Source organism: Narcine bancroftii, chromosome 3 (genome assembly GCF_036971445.1).
Source record: "Narcine bancroftii isolate sNarBan1 chromosome 3, sNarBan1.hap1, whole genome shotgun sequence".
In the NCBI taxonomy this organism is placed as follows: Eukaryota; Metazoa; Chordata; class Chondrichthyes; order Torpediniformes; family Narcinidae; genus Narcine; species Narcine bancroftii.
In genome coordinates, this window is record NC_091471.1 from 203430230 (window position 1) to 203450584 (window position 20355).

Here is a 20355-nt window from a genome sequence, read left to right on the forward strand (position 1 = left end):
AGTACAACTCCAATTATCCAAAATGGTTGGGACCTATTTCGGATGACAGATTTTTTTGGATAACAGGTCATTTAAAAAAAAAATAGCCCAGTAGCAACAGCAAATCACTTGTATCAATGTTTAAACAACAAGGGAAGGCTTTTTAAGCATAAAAAATTTAATTCTCACCAAAAACAAGTGCCGGCCACCGCCAATCCCCAAAATCCCCAACGCCGCTGCCAATCACCAAGACCTCCAAACCACTGCCGCCAATCCCCAGGGAGGCTTCCCGGGCCAGTGGCACATCGGCAGGCTCCTGTGTCTCCATGGGCTCATTCTGGCAGGGGCTGTTCTGGCTTTGCTTCCTGGTTCTCTATGTTGGAGTCCGACACAAACCCAATCTTCGCCTGTGCACACTCCCCCTCCCAACCGCCGCAGACAAATCACTGACATCTCCCCATCAAGGTCACACTCCTGGCTGGGAGGCCGCTTTCCTTGAGGATGCCAAGACAAGGGATTTTCCTGACTGTTTGCAGCTGGGAGACAGCGGCACGCAGTTTGAGAGGGAGAGTTGAAGAGAAAAGTCAATAGGGGTAGGAGAAGAAATGGAAATCGAAATGAACACAATTGTCATTTTAATTTCATGTCAGGTGAATTTTTTTTTCAACCCGCAAAGTTACTTTGGTTCCGAAAACATTTCGGATAACTGAGGATTTCTGATTGTTCCAGATAACCTCATTTATCCGAAAATTTTCAGAGACACAAACATCACTTTCAGGTCCAAAAAATTCAGATAAATAAAAATTTTCAATAGTAGGAGTTGTACTATATATTGTGAACGAGTGTACACCTGCTACCAACGCCTACAACAGTTCACTGATTGCCAAGCAGAGTAACATCCATTTACCCCAACTCTGCACTCCATTTGTTAACCAGTTCTCTATCCAGGTTAATACTTCATCCCCAACTCCATGAATCCGTATGTTGTGGATAAGCATGGTACTTCTGGAAATCAAGTACACAAAAGCCATCTGTTCCCTTCTATCCACTTGTCGCGGGCATACAGCGCGGTATTGCAAACTGCCACCGTCAGTTCACAGACTTACCTGACATATTGCGGGCTAGCAGTGCTGAGCACCAAAGTACAGCGAGTGGATCAGATGAAGCCCCTGCCTAAAGGTGCGGGGCACTAATGGCTCATAGCTTTAACTTGCTGGTCCCCAGAACCAACAGCTGTTCACTAACGAGCTCATTAACAGGCAGGGAATAAAAGGTCTGTGTACGTCTGCAATAAACCAGTCTTGAGCTAACTACCTTTGTGTGTGCTTGCCTTTATTGAGTAGCATTTACCATAGTAGCCGCTACACACTATGCTTAATATATCCTCAAAGAACTCCAGAAAATTTGCCAAACATAACCTTTATTTCCTGTATACATCTGTGTGTCTAAGGAAAAGTTTCTACCTGAATGTCTTGCTATTTCTCCCTTAATGATAGCTTCCAGCATTTTCCAAGCTACAGGTGTGAAGCTAACTGGCTTTCAGTCATCTGCCTTTTGCCTACATTTTTTTGTGACATTTGCTGTCTTTCAATCCAGCAGGACCTCCAGAGTCCAGAGACTGTTGGTAGATTATCACAAACTCCTACAACTTCTGCCATTTCTTTCATTATCCTGGGATGCATTCCATAAAACCTGATGTATAATATTTCAGAACTGAAACATCTCATCCCAAATACCTACAGTAATTTCAATCACAGGACAATGATTTTTTTTTAAACTGACATCTAATGCTAAGAGTATTTCATTCATTAATTTTCAAATAAAAGAATGCCCAGTCTTAAAATAAGACGAGTTTGTAACTTGAAGCACTATTGTGGCATCTTAGTCTTATTTTAATACAAGCATCCATGCAAAATATTAGTGTCTCCTGAATATCCTTCTTATTTTTTTTATATATAAAAACAAAAATGTTGCATTTTCTGTCTAGGGCTTCCCAAGTTTCCTTTGAAATTAATTTGTAAACTTTTAAGGCTGATAGGCTATAGATGTAAAATAATATGAAGGCCTGAGCCCAGTTTCATTATTGAGGCTTTTTTATTTATTTTTTCATTGTCTAATTTTGAATTAATGAAAGGATCTAGCTATCACAAGGACGTTATTCCATAATTAACCCGTACTCTTTAGAGTTCCTAGCCTTGACATTTTTTCCACAAATGAGACAATTTAAATCCTGTAAAAGAAAACTACTAAAACCATGGACTAAGTTTGGATCTGGTAATCATTTCAAAAACACAATCTGGCAGTGCATATTTCATCTTTATCACAAGAGTTAACATTTTTCAAGATATGTATAGATTTTCTGAGCCACCTACCAGGACTTTCTACTCGTTTGTAGTGATATGGATTAATGCAGACTTCTTTCTGCTTTGAGCCAAATGGAAATTCACAACACTCTAGTGGCTTCAGTTCATGGTGACTTTGAAGATCTGGCCATCGCCATACACGGCAATAAATAACATGTGGTAGGCCCTTTCGATGTGAAACTTGCAGACGACCATCTAGAGACCGAGCAATAGTGACACAATTACTAGGTTGTCCTGGACTACTTAATGCCTTCTCCAACTCTTCCATGGCTCCCTTCTTCTTCTTGAGTTTTTTCACTAATGCATCAACTGCTTTTTCAGCCCACTTTTCTTCCTCATCTCCTTGCTTCCAGCCCAGTAGGCGTTTCACAGCTGGGCTGGTGAATGAGAACAAACTTGCCATTGTCGACATTTCATCCAGTTTTAAAAACAAACAGCAGGAATGCTGTTAGGTTTCAAGAAATTAAAAGTAGTTCTGAAGAAGTGGTTTTAAAAAGGAACACTGCTTTAAGCATCAAACCAGTCTGGAGATGCAAAATTCTGCTTTGTACTTTAGCAGGACTCCCCCAACATCAGTTTATTAAAATACACAGGCTAAGAGAATCTGAAATTAGTTTTGGAATGTGTTCAGATCATTTTCTTCTGTATCTACGAGAAAATAAAAGCAAAATGTTAGACAAAAAAAAATTGTACAAGATTAAATAAGCATTTAGTCCCAACATGAACACCTCAAAAATATTTTCAAAGTGACTTTCATCACCATATAGGGTGCACTTTTTTTTGCTAATAATTATGGATCTGTAGCATCAAATAGACTGAACAGGGCTATTTTCATCATCTAATTCAGACTTGCATTTCTGTTGCTTGTGAACTAATTGTACCCGTCTAATCAAAATTTATTAATTATCCTATTACAATTAACTTATTCGAGCACAGAATTTTTGAAAATTCTAGAAACAACATACCATATAGGACCCACTGGCAGACACGACCCACCCACCCCCCCACAACCAACTCCCCACTTCAGTGTGAAATTGTAGGAAAACAACTTTAGTATATTTAAGGGTGCCGGTAAGTTGGCAAAAGGGTTCCTTCTGCAAGGCCCCTTGTGTGCCTTCACTCAACCTCACTGAAAATCCTCCAGCCGAAGCCTCCTCACACACAAGTAACACATCGTTCTGCCTGCTGCACGCCGAGGCTCATACCGCTTTACTCCATCTGTGAAAACGCTGATTGATTGACAGACGCACCAGGATGCGCAAGGGAGAGAAGCCAGTCACCAGGGCAAAGGGCAGAGCTCACCGTCATGTGGACCAAACGATCGATCACTTGCTTTGAGGGGAGCGCTGGCCTCTGTGATCAGGCTCCACGCTGAGCTTTTGTTCGATGAGCACGGCCCCTGGAGCAAATTAGGTGGCAGTGAGCTCCACAGGCCACTTGCTCACTGCTACCCATCCCCGCGCCTTGTTCAATTTGCTCTGAAGGCAGTGCTCGTCAAACGAAGTCTCAGCATGGAGCCTGATCATCAAGGCCCAGCATTCCACAAAGCAAGTGATTGATTGTATCATTGACATGTACTACAAAAATGGCCATTGCATTGCTGGCGTGGGCCGCCACGGTTGGCCATGTCGCAGGGGAAAGTGAGCGGTGGCTCAGGAAAGTAAGAGGGAAGGAAGTCTGCGAATATGTGAGCCCACTTCCTAGACAATCACAGCACACCCACGGGCTTCTTAAAGCTGGATGAGTAGTTTGAGCGTTTTGTTTTTGGTGCCCAAAATAGCAGCATCAAAATGTCACCTTCGCGTATATGACAAGAGTAGATTTTGAGGCCAATTTTTTTGGGGAAAAAAGAGGGGTCCCATATGTCATCAAATACAGTATAAACAGACTCAAAAGAATACCATCTAGTTATCTTCTGAATTTTTGACCCCAAATCCCAACATTTGAATCATTCCAAATGAAGAGTTAAAATTTCAAATAAATGCAAAGAAAAATTCAAGAAGTTTTTTTTCTCCAATTCATCAGAGCACTTTTACCAAAGTGCTACATTTTGAGCAGAGCTGAACAGTAACATAAAAATTGTGTATTTTAAAAAAAATCTTTTGTCCACATACCCACTTTACTTATGGCATTCCACAACCCAAAGGCTGTGAAATTGGATAATCTTGCACGTGTAATTCCCTGGGTTAATTCTGCGTTAGCATTCACTCAGAAAATTGAGGGTATAAAAAAAAAACACCAACAATATAGGTACTTCACCACAACAATATAGGTATTACGCAACCAATATAGGTTGCGTAGGCTTTACAAAATGGACTGCCAAATACTATTTGAGGGATATGTTCTTCTGAAGGGCAATTAGAGATCAACAATGAATGCTGGTCTAACCTAAACATATACATTTCTAATAGGAATGAATTAGAATGCCAAATAGATCAAATCTAACAGTGCTTAAATCAAGCCCAATCTTCTTTTGCGTGCACCACTTATAAAAACGCACTTCCCCAAACGTATGGCAGATCTCTCTATCTAGAAATTGATCATTGGTTACTGGTGGGAAACAAAGATATGCATTGTCCATATGAAAGTAGTGATTTACATGTTGTTGCCAGTTGAAAGATTACACTGCTATTTCCCTGCACTATTTTACTATAAAAAAAACTTTAGATGCTCCAAATATATAAAATTACAATTGAAATATAGATTTAAGATATTAGAGTCCAAATTTATAAAAGTGATTGATTTAACCCTGTGAGGTAGTATGTAATATTTGGCAGAAAAGTGACACCATCCTTTCAACTTAAGATTGAAGCTGGAGAAATCAAAATATACACATTTTTTATATAAAGCATTATAATCTTCGTGCAATTTTAAAATATTCAATGAGGAGGATCAGTCAAATCTACTATAACAAAAAAAATTTGAAATCATTCAAACTGCCATTGAAAAAATAGACAGAAATATTACAAAATGGGCTTTTTGTAAGCAATAATGATGTTATTTACATATCTAACCATAAACTTGTGTATCAGGGTATTTTTAATCCATGACAAATTTATACAGGCTATGGCAAATAAAATTAAATTATTCAAGATCAAAAACTCAGTAGCTGGAGACTAAAGCTTTTTGTGTCAAATTGCATTTTTACTAAAGGGTCAATCAAGGAAAGAGTGAAAAAGACAAGGAAGACAATGACAGAGAAATAACTTGAAATATTTAAAACAATTTTCTGATAATTGCCTTGAATGAAATCTTTCTGGTAGTTAAGGAACAGAACTTTACAAATAACATCAATACTGGAGAATATCAATAATTCTACCATATATAAAAAAAAATGCACCCCAAACACCACACACTCCATCTTTCTCTTTTCATCCTGTACAAGCAACAGGAATGAGAAAAGTAACCAACAGAATCAAATTTTGAGCTTAATAGAATATTAAATTCTCCCATTGGTGACTCAGACTAACTAATAAAGGATCAATTAAGAATGGAATGAAAATGCAAGCTAAAAAGGAATGTGATACCTGGTTGGAATGCTTGCAAAACCTAGATACTAGCACTGCATGTGGTGCTCATCACACATCTTCCTATTAATAGACTTGCATGTGAAATATTTACAAACAACAGCAACACAAATGGACACAGTACGTTTCCGATTATCTGAAATGCTCGGGACTGGATGTGTTATCAGTTAACTGCATTTTTTGGATAACTGAGAAATGGCTTTAAGTAGCCCAGTAGCATCAGCAGAATACTTGGCCATCATAGATCCTGCCTAGGAGCCCAAGGCTCCCGCTCCCGTCGCCAATCTTACCTTACCACTGCCATTACCACTCCTGGCCAGGAGCCCAGGTCCCTGCTTCTGCCCAGGAGGCCACCCTCCATGATGACACTGGGACAGTGGAAAACCAAGAACAATGGAAGGTAAGGAAGAAATAGAAGAGAGGGGTGTTACCTGAAACGAGGACAATCTCCCTATGCGTCACCTGATCCGCTGATTTCCTCCAGTTGCTCACAGATGTTACTAAACTGGTGCTAACAGTGCGTCAGAGCATGTAAGTGAAATTTGTTTTTCAACTTGTGACGTTGTGTTGCCACTGTGAATGGTTTCGGATAACAGATTTCAATTCAGTAGTTTTCGGATAATTGAAAAAGTACTGTACTCAACTTCAGTAAAACCCCGTTATTCAGAATTCAAGCCTCAAGCAAAAGGCAAAAAAATATAGAAAATAAAAAGGTTAAAAAATACAGAAGTTTAAAATTGGTGCGCTTCATGCAATGCCTGATCTCAAGCAATCGGAAAATTTATTTATCATCTACCAATCCCCATAGGTGCTGGCTAGCTGGGCTTTTTTTTTTAAACTATACTTTTGAAAAGCACAGCAACTGATTAAAAAAAATTAAGGTCCAGGACCACCAGATGCCAGAGGACTTTTTTTCTGGGACAACATGGAACATTGAGTTCCAGGCCTTCAAATTGAATAGGGCAGTCAATCATTGGTGTGCATGCAAACTGTGTAACAACTCTTCCACCTTCAGACCTTCCACAGATACCTACACTCCTCCTAGATGGTGTGCATTGGCAATGGTTTCAGCATCCCACCCAGTGGCAAGCATCAGCTGGACCTCCTTTTACCAGAACATCATGTCTGGAGTATGTTCGTCTCTAGAGTACTCTCCCACTGAAGAAGGCACTATCATTGCCCAAGTGGGCAGTAGATAAGCAAGCTGCACATTACTTGGGCAGGTGTCCAAAGCCTCCAGTATTCTCTTCACTGGGAGTAAGGTGGACGAGCAAAGCTGATCCTCAACATGGTGGGAATTGGTCATCAAACCCGGGTGTTGAAAACCATTTGAGAATCCATTCTCACATATCACGAACAGTCACTTGGAGATGCTTCTTCCGCAAAGGCATTTTTTTTATATAGTGCTCTGGAACTCTCTACTTCTTGAACAACTTCTGCTGTCCGGACATGCCATGGCAATCAATTTGCCCTGGCAGGAAGTGGTTTCCAGAGTGTAATGTGTATGTGCATGATAATTCCATCCCCCCCCCCCCCCCCCCCACCATCTTACATCACAGACAGAAAAGTAAAAAAGTAGTCCCATCCAAGAGATGAAAGATTTCAACCCTGGGATTTTCAAGTTCTGGTTGGACCAACCCAATGATCTTGACCATTGGGCAGTCCACACAGAGGGTCAGATAGAGAACCACCTTATTGGTCTGCTTTTGTGCCTGGCCAAAGTTGTTCACAGGCCCAGTCAGCAGACTGTCAAGTGATCCATCCAAACTGAGTTCCAGTCCCTCTTGCAAGCATGCACCAATGCCCAGTTCTCCAAAGAGAGGGAGAACATGCGTCTTTAAATTTGCTGGAGACCTTCCAGTTCCAATAACTGATAAGCAAAATCATTCCATTAAAGTCATCAACATATGAAAATGACAACTTAAAACCACTAAAACATTCAATGTTCATTTATAAAGTACATTGTGAAATGCAAAAAAAATTAGTGTTGAAAATAAAAAAATTCTCTATTATTTAACCACCAATATATTATTTCAAACAATTAGTAAATATTTTGTTCTTTTACATATCCTGTTTGGACAAAAAAAATCATAACTGTTTTTAAAACAGCATTATTTAAATCTTTGCAATTCATGTCAACATCTTGACATAGCATTAATTTGGCAGAACCTGATGAGTTTGTTCAGTTTTAGAGTACATATAGCCAAAGAGTTCCTCATAGATAAAGAACACAAAAACCCAAAACGCTGACCCCAGTTCTTGACACTCAGCCAGAAATGAAAGATTAACTTTGCGCTTGTTCTGTCAAGCATCTAAAAAGTAAAAATCTTAAATGAGATAACCCATTATGCATCTATTTTCCAGACAGCATAGTTCTCCGGGAGATCCAAAATGAGTGGTGGACTAGCCTCGCCAAACGAACCCAGCTTAACGCCGACATTGGCGACTTCAGGGGTTTTTATGAGACACTAAAGGCGGTGTACGGCCCCTCACCCCAAGTCCAAAGCCCTCTGTGCAGCTCAGACGGCGAAGTCCTCCTCAGCGACAAGATCTCCATCCTCAATCAATGGCCAGAACACATCCAATCCCTTTTCAGTGCCAACCACTCAGTCCAAGAATCCGCCCTGCTCCAGCTCCCTCAACAGCCCTCGAGTCTAGAGCTGGATGAGGTGCTTACCCAGGATGAGACATATAAGGCAAATGAACAACTGAAAAGTGGCAAAGCAGCAGGTATGGATGGAATCCCCCCCAGAGGTCTGGAAGGCTGGCGGAAAATCTCTGCATGAGTTTTTCATGCTCTGCTGAGACCAAGGAAAGCTGTCTCAGGACCTTCGTGATGCCATCATCATCACCCTGTACAAAAACAAAGGCGAAAAATCAGACTGCTCAAACTACAGGGGAATCACGCTGCTCTCCATTGCAGGCAAAATCTTCGCTAGGATTCTCCTTAATAGACTAATACCTAGTGTCGCCGAAAATGTCCTCCCAGAATCACAGTGTGGCTTTCGCGCAAACAGAGGAACTACTGATATGGTCTTTGCCCTCAGATAGCTCCAAGTGCAGAGAACAAAAAGGACTCTACATCACCTTTGTTGATCTCACCAAAGCCTTTGACACCATGAGCAGGAAAGGGCTTTGGCAAATACTAGAGCGCCTCGGATGCCCCCCCAAGTTCCTCAACATGGTTATCCAACTGCACGAAAACCAACAAGGTCGGGTCAGATACAGCAATGAGCTCTCCGAACCCTTCTCCATTGACAACAGCGTGAACCAAGGCTGCGTCCTTGCACCAATCCTCTTTACTATCTTCTTCAGCATGATGCTGAAACAAATCATGAAAGACCTCAACAATGAAGACGCTGTTTAAATCTGGTACTGCACGGATGGCAGTCTCTTCAATCTGAGGTGCCTGCAAGCTCACACCAAGACAAAAGAGCAACTTGTCCGTGAACTACTCTTTGCAGACGATGCCGCTTTAGTTGCCCATTCAGAGCCAACTCTCCAACGCTTGATGTCCTGTTTTGCGGAAACTGCCAAAATGTTTGGCCTGGAAGTCAGCCTGAAGAAAACTGAGGTCCTCCATCAGCCAGCTCCCCACCATGACCACCAGCACCCCCACATCTCCATCGGGCACACAGAACTCAAAATGGTCAACCAGTTTACCTACCTCGGCTGCACCATTTCATCTGATGCAAGGAACGACAAAGAGATAGACAACAGACTCGCCAAGGCAAATAGTGCCTTTGGAAGACTACACAAAAGAGTCTGGAAAAACAACCACCTGATGAAACACACAAAGATCAGCGTGTATAGAGCCGTTGTCATACCCACGCTCCTGTTCGGCTCCGAATCATGGGTCCTCTACCAGCATCACCTACGGCTCCTAGAACGCTTCCATCAGCGCTGTCTCTGCTCCATCCTCAACATTCATTGGGAATGACTTCATCACCAACATTGAAGTACTCAAGCTGGCAGACTCCGCAAGCATCGAATCCATGCTGCCAAAGACCCAACTGCGCTGGGTGGGTCATGTCTCCAGAATGGAGGACTATCGCCTTCCCAAGATCGTGTTCTATGGCGAGCTCTCCACTGGCCACCGAGACAGAGGTGCACCAAAGAAGAGGTACAAGGACTGCTTAAAGAAATCTCTTGGTGCCTGCCACATTTACCACCGACAGTGGGCTGATATCGCCTCCAGACCGCAGAGCCCACCTCACTGACAAAAGACAAAGGAGGAAAAACCCAACACCCAACCCCAACCAACCAATTTTCCCTCGCAACCGCTGCAACCATGCCTGCCTGTCCCGCATTGGACTTGTCTGTCACCAACGAGCCTGCAGCAGACGTGGAGATACCCCTCCATAAATCTTCGTCCGAAGCCAAGCCAAAGAAGAAATTCCAGTCCTTTTAATCTCACTTTAGTAGAAAAACCAGCAATCTCAGGAATCAATCTGGCGAACTTTGGCTATATTGTATCACAAGAATTTGCTTCCTTAAGTGGAAGACCTATAAAAATATCCCTGATCAAGTGTCATCAGAAGTCTGTACTTTTTGCAGCAATACATTTTTATGCTGTACTCAAAACCTCTTTCAGTTTGCCTTACAGATTGCAAGCCAGACCTGCATAATACTTTGCAGCAACCAGTTTAAGAGGATACACAACCCTGTAAATACCTTTAAAAATTTAAATATAGTTTTCCTATTTTTGTCTACTGGTGGAAAATGACCTCATTTTTCCCCCACATTAAATTCCACATCCTTGCCCATTCCCTTCACCTACATCCTATAGATCATCTTTACATTCTCCACACACCCACACAGCCAACCCATATTTACTCATTAGCAAACCTGAAATCACATTTGATCTCTTCATCCAAAGCACTGATGTAGATTGAAAACAGTAGGAGTACAGATCCCTGGGGCACCCCAGTGATCATAACCTTCCAACCCAAAAATAACTTAATTATTCCTACTTTTTTTTCCCCACTTACTCTCAAGCAACATCAGTAAATTGTATCCAAAATTACATATTGTAATTTTGTACACAATTCTAATTTGGGTTCAAAGTCCTAACAATGAAGTTCCATAGAACCGAAGAACATTACAGCATAGAAACAAGCCCCTTCAGCCCTTCTAGTCTGTGCTGAACTTTTTTTTGCCTAGTCCCACTGACCTGCACCCAGTCTATAGCCCTCCATCCCTCTCCCATCCATGTACCTGCCCAAATTCTTCTTAAATATTGAGCCCGTTTTCACCACTTCAGCTGGAAGCTCTTTCCACACTCCCAATCATGTTCCCCCCAAAATTTTCCCCTTTCACTCTTAACCCACATCCCCTGGTTTGTATTTCACCTACACTAAGTGGAAAAAGTCTATTTACATTTACTTGGGCTCCCCTCTCAATTTTAAATACTTTAAAATTTCCCCTAATTCTTCTACGCTCCAGGGAATATCCTAACCTGTTTAACCTTTCTCTGTAACTCAGTTCCTGAAGTATGGGCAACATCCTAGTAAATCTTCTCTGCACTTTATCTTATTAATATCTTTCTTGTAGTTAGGTGACCAAAACTTCACACAATACATATGCACTTAGAATTAGAAGGGGGTTAAGTTAGTTAAGTTAATAGTGATAAGTTAAAGTGTGATTCTATTTTCATGTTTAAAGATAATTAAAAGCAAATTTTTTTTATCTTGGTGAAAATCTATTGCTACATGGTTTTGGGGTCGTCTGGGCTCATAACACAGCTAATTACATAAACCGGCTATGCAATCATTAGCCCCTTTCACACTGGCACTTTATCCTAGTAATTAATCGCCAATCTATCGGTTAACATGCCAGTATGAATGCTTGTGAATCGGCATGCAGGCATCAGATCACCCCAGGGATGGATCATTGCCATTTGTTTTGAATCGGTGTACTGGTCTGCCCAGTGTGAAAGGGACAGGGGATCCTGAGACCAATTAGTGATGCGTTGATGATGTACTTGCATGTGTGACCATGAAGGAAACAAAAGATTAAAGGTATAAACTTTGCATTCAGTTAACTAAATCCTGATCAATGCATTATGATCAGATATTTAAACAAAATTATTCATGCATAATTAAAACATAATTAAGCATTATTTACAACACCGTATGAGCCCTTCATGCCATGATGTTGTGCCAACCTATATAAACCTACTCCAGCATCAGGAAATTGTAGCAGGAACAAAACACACAAAAAAGAACATGGGAAAATACAAGCACAATTTATAAAGGACTGTGGGAAATTGGTAGCAACAATAAAACACTTACGAGCACAATTTATAGCAAGCATGGGAAAGTCTCAGTGGGGATGAAATACATCTCAGTGGGGATGAAATACACGCAAACACACTGAAGTGGGTACATACAACAATCAAGGATAGATAGATGTCTGAGAGGCAGCGGGAAGAGAGAGGCCGAGTGAGAGCATCTGCGGGTCGGCAAGGACTAATCGCCTTTTCCTTTAAAGCCCACGTGTCCCAGTGTGCCTTGGCATAACGAAAGGACAGTAGGCAAGGAGCACTCATGGAGGGGTTTCTCTGCCGCACAGAATTCTAGAAGGGCAGATCCTCCATCACTTGATGCGTCACTCAGGATGTCACCAGGATAGGCGCCTCACTCCTCTGGGATGCCGGGTGGCAATCCATTCATGAAAGGGCACAGAAAAATGGTCAACATTGGACCAGTGTGCTCAGCAAAAAATTACTTCTTGAACCGGTTAATTGAACAGTCAATTTACTGGTTAGCCAATGTGAAGAAAATTGTTATAAAGGGAGAACATATGCAATGAACAATGTTACACGAAGAAAAATGTTTGAGATAATTAGCTAGCATGAAATCATGTTCTACGCAAACAACTTTCTACAGTGTAAGGGGACGTACTTCCATTATGAACAAAGGAAGTATTTATGGAAAATATCCTTGAAATGACAGGCTGCACCATTATATTTTCCATTGTTGCACAATGCTCAAGGGAACAATCAATGTTGAATTCACTCTCTTACGTCATTTCCTACCGTTCAAAAACAATGGGATTTTCACAGGTGTTTAACAGAAGCTTCCAGCTGCACTAGTTGGCAGTATCTCAAACTAAAACAATTTTTGTAAAAATTCTCAATATTTCAGTGATTAAAATAGTACCAGCAACAATTAGTATTGGATTAAAGATAACAAACGCAGCAAGACATTGTACTACAATTTCCATTCTAACAAAAATACCCTTTAAAACACTGGACCCTCTTCTGCAAAATATACCCATCCTCAATTTTTAAATTTGTTGCTTTTATACATATCTGATAACTGCATCCATGGTAAATTTCATCCATTTTGCAGTCAAAATGTTCATCATTTCATCCTCTTGCCACAGGAACACAACCCAGTCATACTATTATCGGGTAGTGAGGGGAAAAGACTGAGAGGAACCCTCAAACGACTGAGGAGGGAGTTACAAAAAGGTGCCACAGTGATGGTAATGGATGGCCAAAAGTGACGCATTGGATGATTAGAAGTGGTGCATTGCATCCTAGTGATAATACAGCTCAATGTCCGTTCAGGCAAAGTCCGAGGTCCCATAATTATTCAGTTACTGCGAGCAAGTCCTCAGGAATTTAGAAAAAGCTATCACCAGCTATAGGAAATTGTATACTATATACCCAAACTGATCCGACTGCCCTGCTATCTCCAAACAGCCCTGTATCAGTCCTAACTAATCCTACTACCCTTTGTCAGTCCCCACACTTATTCTACTGTCCTGCTGCCTCCCCACAGCCCCTGTCAGACCCCACACTGATTCCACTGTCCCCACAGCCCCATCAGTCCCCACACTGATTCCACTGCCCCACTTTCTCCCCACAGCCTCGTGTCGGTCCCCACACTGACTCCACTGCCCTGCTCTCTCCCCACAGCCCCATGTCAGTAAAAATTTTACAGGTACACTACAATATTCCATATAGCTTTGTGAAGTATATCATATGGTGTTGGCACAACATCCAGATCGCAAAACACCAAATTTTGCAGAATGTATCGTGGACATTAAGCAGCACATATCTGCAATAAAAAAGTAAGCCTACTCATGCAAAAAGTATTAACCAAAACTGATTGGTAGAAAAAAATCTACAACAGGAATTCAAGTAGCTCAGAGCTAGAAATGGGTTTCACAGAAAATAAATCAGGGAAAGGTTGTGCAGACTGGGGCTTTTTTCTCTGGAGCGTAGAAGATTGAGAGGGGAGTTGATAGAGGTGTTTAAGATTTTAAAAGGGACAGACAGAGTAAACGTGGTTAGGCTTTTTCAATTAAGAGTGGGGGAGATTCAAACTAGAGGGCATGGTTTAAGATTGAAGGGGGAAAATTATAAGGGGAACATGAGGGGAAATTTCTTTATGCAAAGGGTGGTGGGGATGTGGAATGAGCTTCTGACAGACGTGGTCGAGGCGGGATCATTGGTTACATTTAAGGAAAGACTGGATAGTTACATGGATAGGAGAGGACTGGAGGGGTATGGACCTGGTGCTGGTCAGTGGGACTAGGAGGGTGGGGATTTGTTACGGCATGGACTAGTAGGGCCGAACTGGCCTGTTCTGTGCTGTAAGTGGTTATATGGTTAGATCTAAAACTTAGCAATTATTTTTAGTGAAATCAAAACAAACTTGAAAGTCTCTGAGTAATATTCATCTTGTTTTATATTAAAATGTAAAAATGCTAAACATGTCTATATTAACATTTTTTTTTAAACAAGAGTTGTGTGGCGCATCTGAACTCAAGTGAAAAAAATTGACACATGGAATGTAAAAGGTTGGTTCCTAAATAGAAATGAATGTAACAGTAATGTAAATGTATGGATTCAAACTAATAGGAGACGTTTAGAACAGTTTTCCTTTGCAAATAATTTATTGTGAATAAAGTCTATTTTTGGTTTTTAAAAAAAAAACTTGTGGCAAAAGCAGAACTGGTCCCACTCCTATCTAGTCAAACAGAATCAAGTGAAATAAAGCTTTTCCTGTCCCAAGGCAAACCCAGCAACAATTCATTTATCCTTGAAAGCCTCTCGTTTCTTACAAATTCACCCAAAAAGCTAAATGACCCGATATGTTGACCAAAATGTTCACCACTTTTGCTGCATGTTGTCAGGCTAAATGTCTGCCATTATGTTCAGAAAGTATAATCCAATTAAATATTGGCTAAACCAAAACTAGTCTTTATCTCCTGCTACAAATCTCTTTGATCAATGTCCACACCTGCAGTCAGCAAACACGATATTTCGAGATGGACATCTTTTGACCCTACATATTCTTCAAGCCACCGTCTTCCTAAATCCAACACAAGCCAGATTTGTCCATTCATCTGATCTGTTGCAGATGCAAATGTTCATGCATGTGGAGCAGGCTCGATGGGCCAATGGGCCTACTTCTGCTCCTATTTCTTGTGATTAACAAAAATGATCAATCGTAGATTTAAAATCAACATCAATTCCATTGTGAAGTGCCCTTTGCAGAAGACGGGACTCCTATTACCTGAAGATGTTTTGGTAGAAGAAATAGATGAGCATACTATTATTTAGTTGGGCAGAAAATTCAAAATTCAGAGATGCAACGGGATTGAAAGTCCTTGTGCAGGATACCCTACAGTTGACCTCCCGGTTGAGTCAGCAGTGACGAAGGCTAATGCAATGTTGGCATTCATTTCTAGAGGAATAGCATACAAGAGCAGGGATGTAATGTGGAAACTTGATATGGCACTAGTGAGGCCTCACTTGTACAGTTTAGGGCTCTTTTTTGAGCAAGGATGTGCTGGCATTGGAGAAGGCGCAGAGAGGATTTACTAGAATGGTACCAGGAATGAAAAGGTTAGTATATGAGGAATGTTTGTCTGCTCTTGGACTATACAGAGTACATCATGAGGGTGGACCTCAGACATTTTGAATGTTTAAAGGCCTGGACAGAGTAGATTTGGCAAGGTTGCTTCCCATATTAGGGGAGTCTAGGACAAGAAGGCAAAAAAGGTGTCAATTTAAAACAGAGATGCAGAGAAATTTCTTTAGTCAGAGGGTCATGAGTTTGTGGAACTTGTTACCATAGGTGGCTGTGGATGAGAGGTTGTTGGGTGTATTTAAGGTAGAGATCGACAGGTATTTGCAGTCAGGGCATCAAAGGTTACGGGGAGAAGGCTATGGTGTAGGGCTGAGTGAGAGGATGGATCAGCTCATGATAGAATGGCAGAGCAGACTATGGGCTGACTGGCCTACTTCTACTCCCATATCTTGTGATGCCTATTATCCCTTGACTTGAGTAAATCAATGCTTCACAGGCTGACTCCTACTTGAGGAACATCCTCAAGTTAGGGATGCTCATTAGGAATTGTTCTTTAGGAGAAGCCTAGCTGGGGATTCAGGGAAGCAGATACAAGGAGAACAAATTCTTATTGTGTCTGTTAAACTGGCCTAAAATATTTTGTGTTTAACACTAAACTATATAGGTACACACCATTAAGTGGCTACTAATGCAGTAACCATAAACTGATTAAATATAACCTAACCACATGCCGTGATTGGATCTTTTCCAGAAAAGCATAAATGCACTTAGAGCAATAGTCTAGATAAGTTCATTATATTACAATCTTAAGAGCCATGGCAATGAATAAAATAGGGATGAAAGGAGACAAGACTGAAAACTTGCTAAGTTGAAAGTTGAAAACTCAATGCAGTTCCATTGTGGTGCAGGCTTCTATTTCAATCTACAGGTAGTGTATTTTCAACAATATAGAGACAAACCAGATGAACAGGATCTCAGTCCACTCTACAATATCAATATCTATAATTGTCCATCTACCTCATTTATAAAAATTAATATTTTAAATTAATTGAAGTTAAGAGTTCTATGCCAAATTCATGAATCACCCAAACAAAAGCTCATTATAGTTATACTACCAGATCCAGCAATATCTAACTTGGATCACTGATCTCTACTGGATACTAGTCCAGCCACATACCAATTTGAACATTTTCATTGTAAATTAAGTTCTGCCAGATTGGTATCCCTCCCAATATCCAAACTTATTAGTCTATAATGCTCACTCTCTTTGTATTCTTCCACCATTATCAGCAGTACTTTAGCTGCTTATTCCAAACTAAAATTAATGTCTAAATCTCTCTGAAAAGTTCCTTAAAACCCTCAACTTGCTCCAAGATCACATACCTTGATGCTAATTTTTTTCTTAATAACACTGATGGAAATCTTTTGCTGACTTTAATAGGCATTATTTACAGTTAAAATGGGAGTACAAACATGGTTTAATTAAAACATGTTTACACTTACCCAAGTGTTATCCTGTTATTTTTTGCAATTGCAAAATTACATTTATATAACAATTTTAAAAAGTAAATGATCTATCCCAAGACAGGCTAACTGAAGGCATACTCAAATGCCCTGAATACAGATGTAGCAAGGCCAGGCAGCATGGCTATGATATCCAAATCCAAGAGTAAGGTATAATCAAATTTGGAGGTTCCAATGTTATGGGGATAAGCAATCTTTAAGAAGTTTATATTTGAACTCCATAGCCTCCTCGTGAGATTCAGAAAGTAGAAACATGGATAACTGAGAAGCAGACAATGGTCAGGACTTTGTCTCAAATTCTCCTCTCCTTTTCACTTAAGCATTATTGAGCCCCAGTTTAAACATGTGTGTTTGTCATCTACTTTTCCACACTCGCCTATTTCTATAGCATTTATAAAGTAGTGGAAAAGTTTTTTTTTTGTTCACAATAGCAGTCCAGTTTATTTACAAAAACAAATCCAAATAAATTCAGGTATGCGCCACTTAACATTCACGATAGTCTGTGAAATTGGGCATTATGCGATGTGGACATTGTGCGAACACCATATTATATACTTAAAGCTATGTGAGATATTGTAGTGTACCTGTAAACTTTTTATTTGTATGACACAGGGCTGTAGGGAGAGCCCAGGGCAGTGAGATCAGTGTGGTGACCAATATGGGTCTGTGGGGAGACAGCTCACCAGAGGGATCAGTGTGGAGTCTGATACAGGGCTGTGGGAAAGCATGGGGCAATGGGATTAGTTGGGACTGAAACAGAGCTGTGGGGAGATGGCGGGGCAGTGAGATCAGTTTGGGTCTATGGTTTCCTATAGCTTGAGACCACTATTTCTACAATGCTGCGGACATGCTCGCGGCAACTGAAGAATCATGGGACCACGTACGTATGTGCAGTCGGGCGTTGCCTGAACTGATGTTAAGCAGCGCATACCTGTATAATAAAAATAAAATTAGAAGGATTTAAGCTTTCAGTGAGACCAATATTAGCAAAAAGCGTTTGATTAGCAGCTTCAATGTATATTAATACTGGGGTAATAGACAGGGGTTACAGTAAGCCCAAAAGGGATATTAAAAAGTATGATCAAGATGGATATTTTAAAGAAGGCAAGATAAGTGGAAATGTAGCAGGGTTCAAGGTGAATTCCAGAGTTTAGCAACAAGTTAAACAAAATTTTATCAATACCAGAGCAGGAATTGCAATTTGTAAGGATTGAAGAGATTTCAAATGCGTGCAAAAAATTAGAGGCAAGGATACATCATTTGTGAACCGGGGAGGTGCCCTTGCTGGAATAGGAAGCCAAAGTGCTTGATCTACAACTTACTGAATCAGTCAACATTTTACTATTAAGGAATATGGAGATAAAGAAGAATGAGGAAGAACAGCATGGTTACCGCTCTAGAAATCAAGATACAGCTGCACTGACTTTGCTCGCCAAGTAATATCACATACAGGGCTTTAATGTATATGAGTCAATTTTTAAACTTTCTGCAGACAACATGAAAAAGTTCCACAGGAATGAAAAACTAACAACTCTGAAACACACAACTGCTTTAAAATTAAGTGAAAGTGCTGGATAATAGTTTAGTTACTTGAAAACTGATTTTAAGTATTAATCCTGAAGCTTGTCTTTTTTTCTGCAAAAAGTATTTGGTATAACATTCTCATTGCAGGTTTTACACTTCATAAATAGGCATTCTATTAATGACATCAGAAACTTAGTCAATTCAAATGCTTTGATAAGATTTTGTTAAATTCTTTACAAATAAATATTTAGCATTTCTTGATAAATTGCACTGCTTATGGGTAAAACTATACCAAGTATAGATGTAGAACCTCAAGAACAGCCATAATTATTTTTGGTAAACTTAAAATACATATACAAATCTCAAAACAACCTTTCGGGCAAATATCCATAACCAATGGAATTTAGGCAAATGGCATTGAGCAGTTGGAGCTACTGAGCTAATGCTGGACTCTTTGGGGTACCTGGGATGCAGAAAGCATGGGAGACAGTACAGGTATGGAAAGAATGGTGATGAATGAACAGCAAAATAGATAGTAAGGGAATGCAGGTAGTGCAGAGGTTGCCTGTGATCATTCTCCTCAAACCGGTTTGTGGCACCACTCTTGACTCTGAAATTGTGCAGAAGAGAAAATTCTAGGTGAGCAATGGTAGGGCATTCATTAGGGAAGGAAACAGACAACCATTTCTATGGTTAAAAGTAAGACTCTAGGATGCTTTGAATCCAGGTCAGAGATGTCTTGGAACATGTAAAGAACATTCTGAAGGAGAGAAAACAACCAGAGGTCATAGTGCATGTAAACATTAACGACATGGATAGAAAGAATGAGGTCCTCCAGAATGAAGTTAGAAATAAGCAACATTTTTTTTTGCACCTTTGACTTCAAATGTTGGAGCAATGAATACAAATAATTGGGACACTGAAATACACACTTAGAAAAACATGTGCTGTTTCACCACACTACAGATCATTGCGAATATACTGGAGAGATACAAAAGGATTCACTAGAGCTTCTCAACCTTTTTCTTCCCACTAGAGGAGTCACGTGATGGAGTAGTGGCTGGTCGGGAAAACCAGCCCTTTCCAGGAAAATAGGAAAAAAAGTTAGGAAAAAGCAAAGCATAACAAAAATAGAATATAAGAAATAGAAGATAAAGATACAGAGAAGAGAAAGAAGGTGGCTTCCAAGAAGGAGAAAGTAAGAACAACTGGGGAAAAAAAAAGGAAAAAAAGTCGCCGGAGAAGAAAGAAGAAGGCCTTACCTGCACGAAGGAACAGGATGCTGTGGTGATGAGGAGTGCCCGACCCTCGACGTCAGTGCCTGATCTGCGGAGTCGCAACCCACCAGCCGGTGCACTACAAAAATGGCTCTCGGAGCCAAGTGCGCAATCAAAGGAGAAAGAGGACACCGGCGGGAGGGGGGCTCAGCAGAGGAGCGGGCTGTCACAGAGCAAGCAACTGAGGGACACCCGACACCAGGGATCTCAGCTAGAGGGCAAGGAACAACAGACAAGCATCACAGGAGGAGAGGACCAGCAACAAGAGGCCTAGCAAGAAGAGGCCCGACAAAGAGATACAAGCAGCTCATCAGGAAAAGCAGAAGAGACA

The 20355-nt window shown here is 40.7% G+C and overlaps 1 protein-coding gene across 6 annotated transcripts in view; it reads right to left on the minus strand.

Annotated features, from left to right (window-relative positions):
* smad1 (SMAD family member 1) overlaps nucleotides 1–20355 on the minus strand; it is a 103944-nt gene that overhangs the window by 36713 nt on the left and 46876 nt on the right. For all 6 annotated transcript variants that reach the window (XM_069926350.1, XM_069926344.1, XM_069926345.1 and 3 more), the window contains one exon: nucleotides 2352–2990. In XM_069926350.1, coding sequence (XP_069782451.1) covers nucleotides 2352–2754 — 403 coding nt within the window. In that variant the 5' untranslated portion in view covers nucleotides 2755–2990. The remainder of the gene's footprint in view (nucleotides 1–2351; nucleotides 2991–20355) is intronic.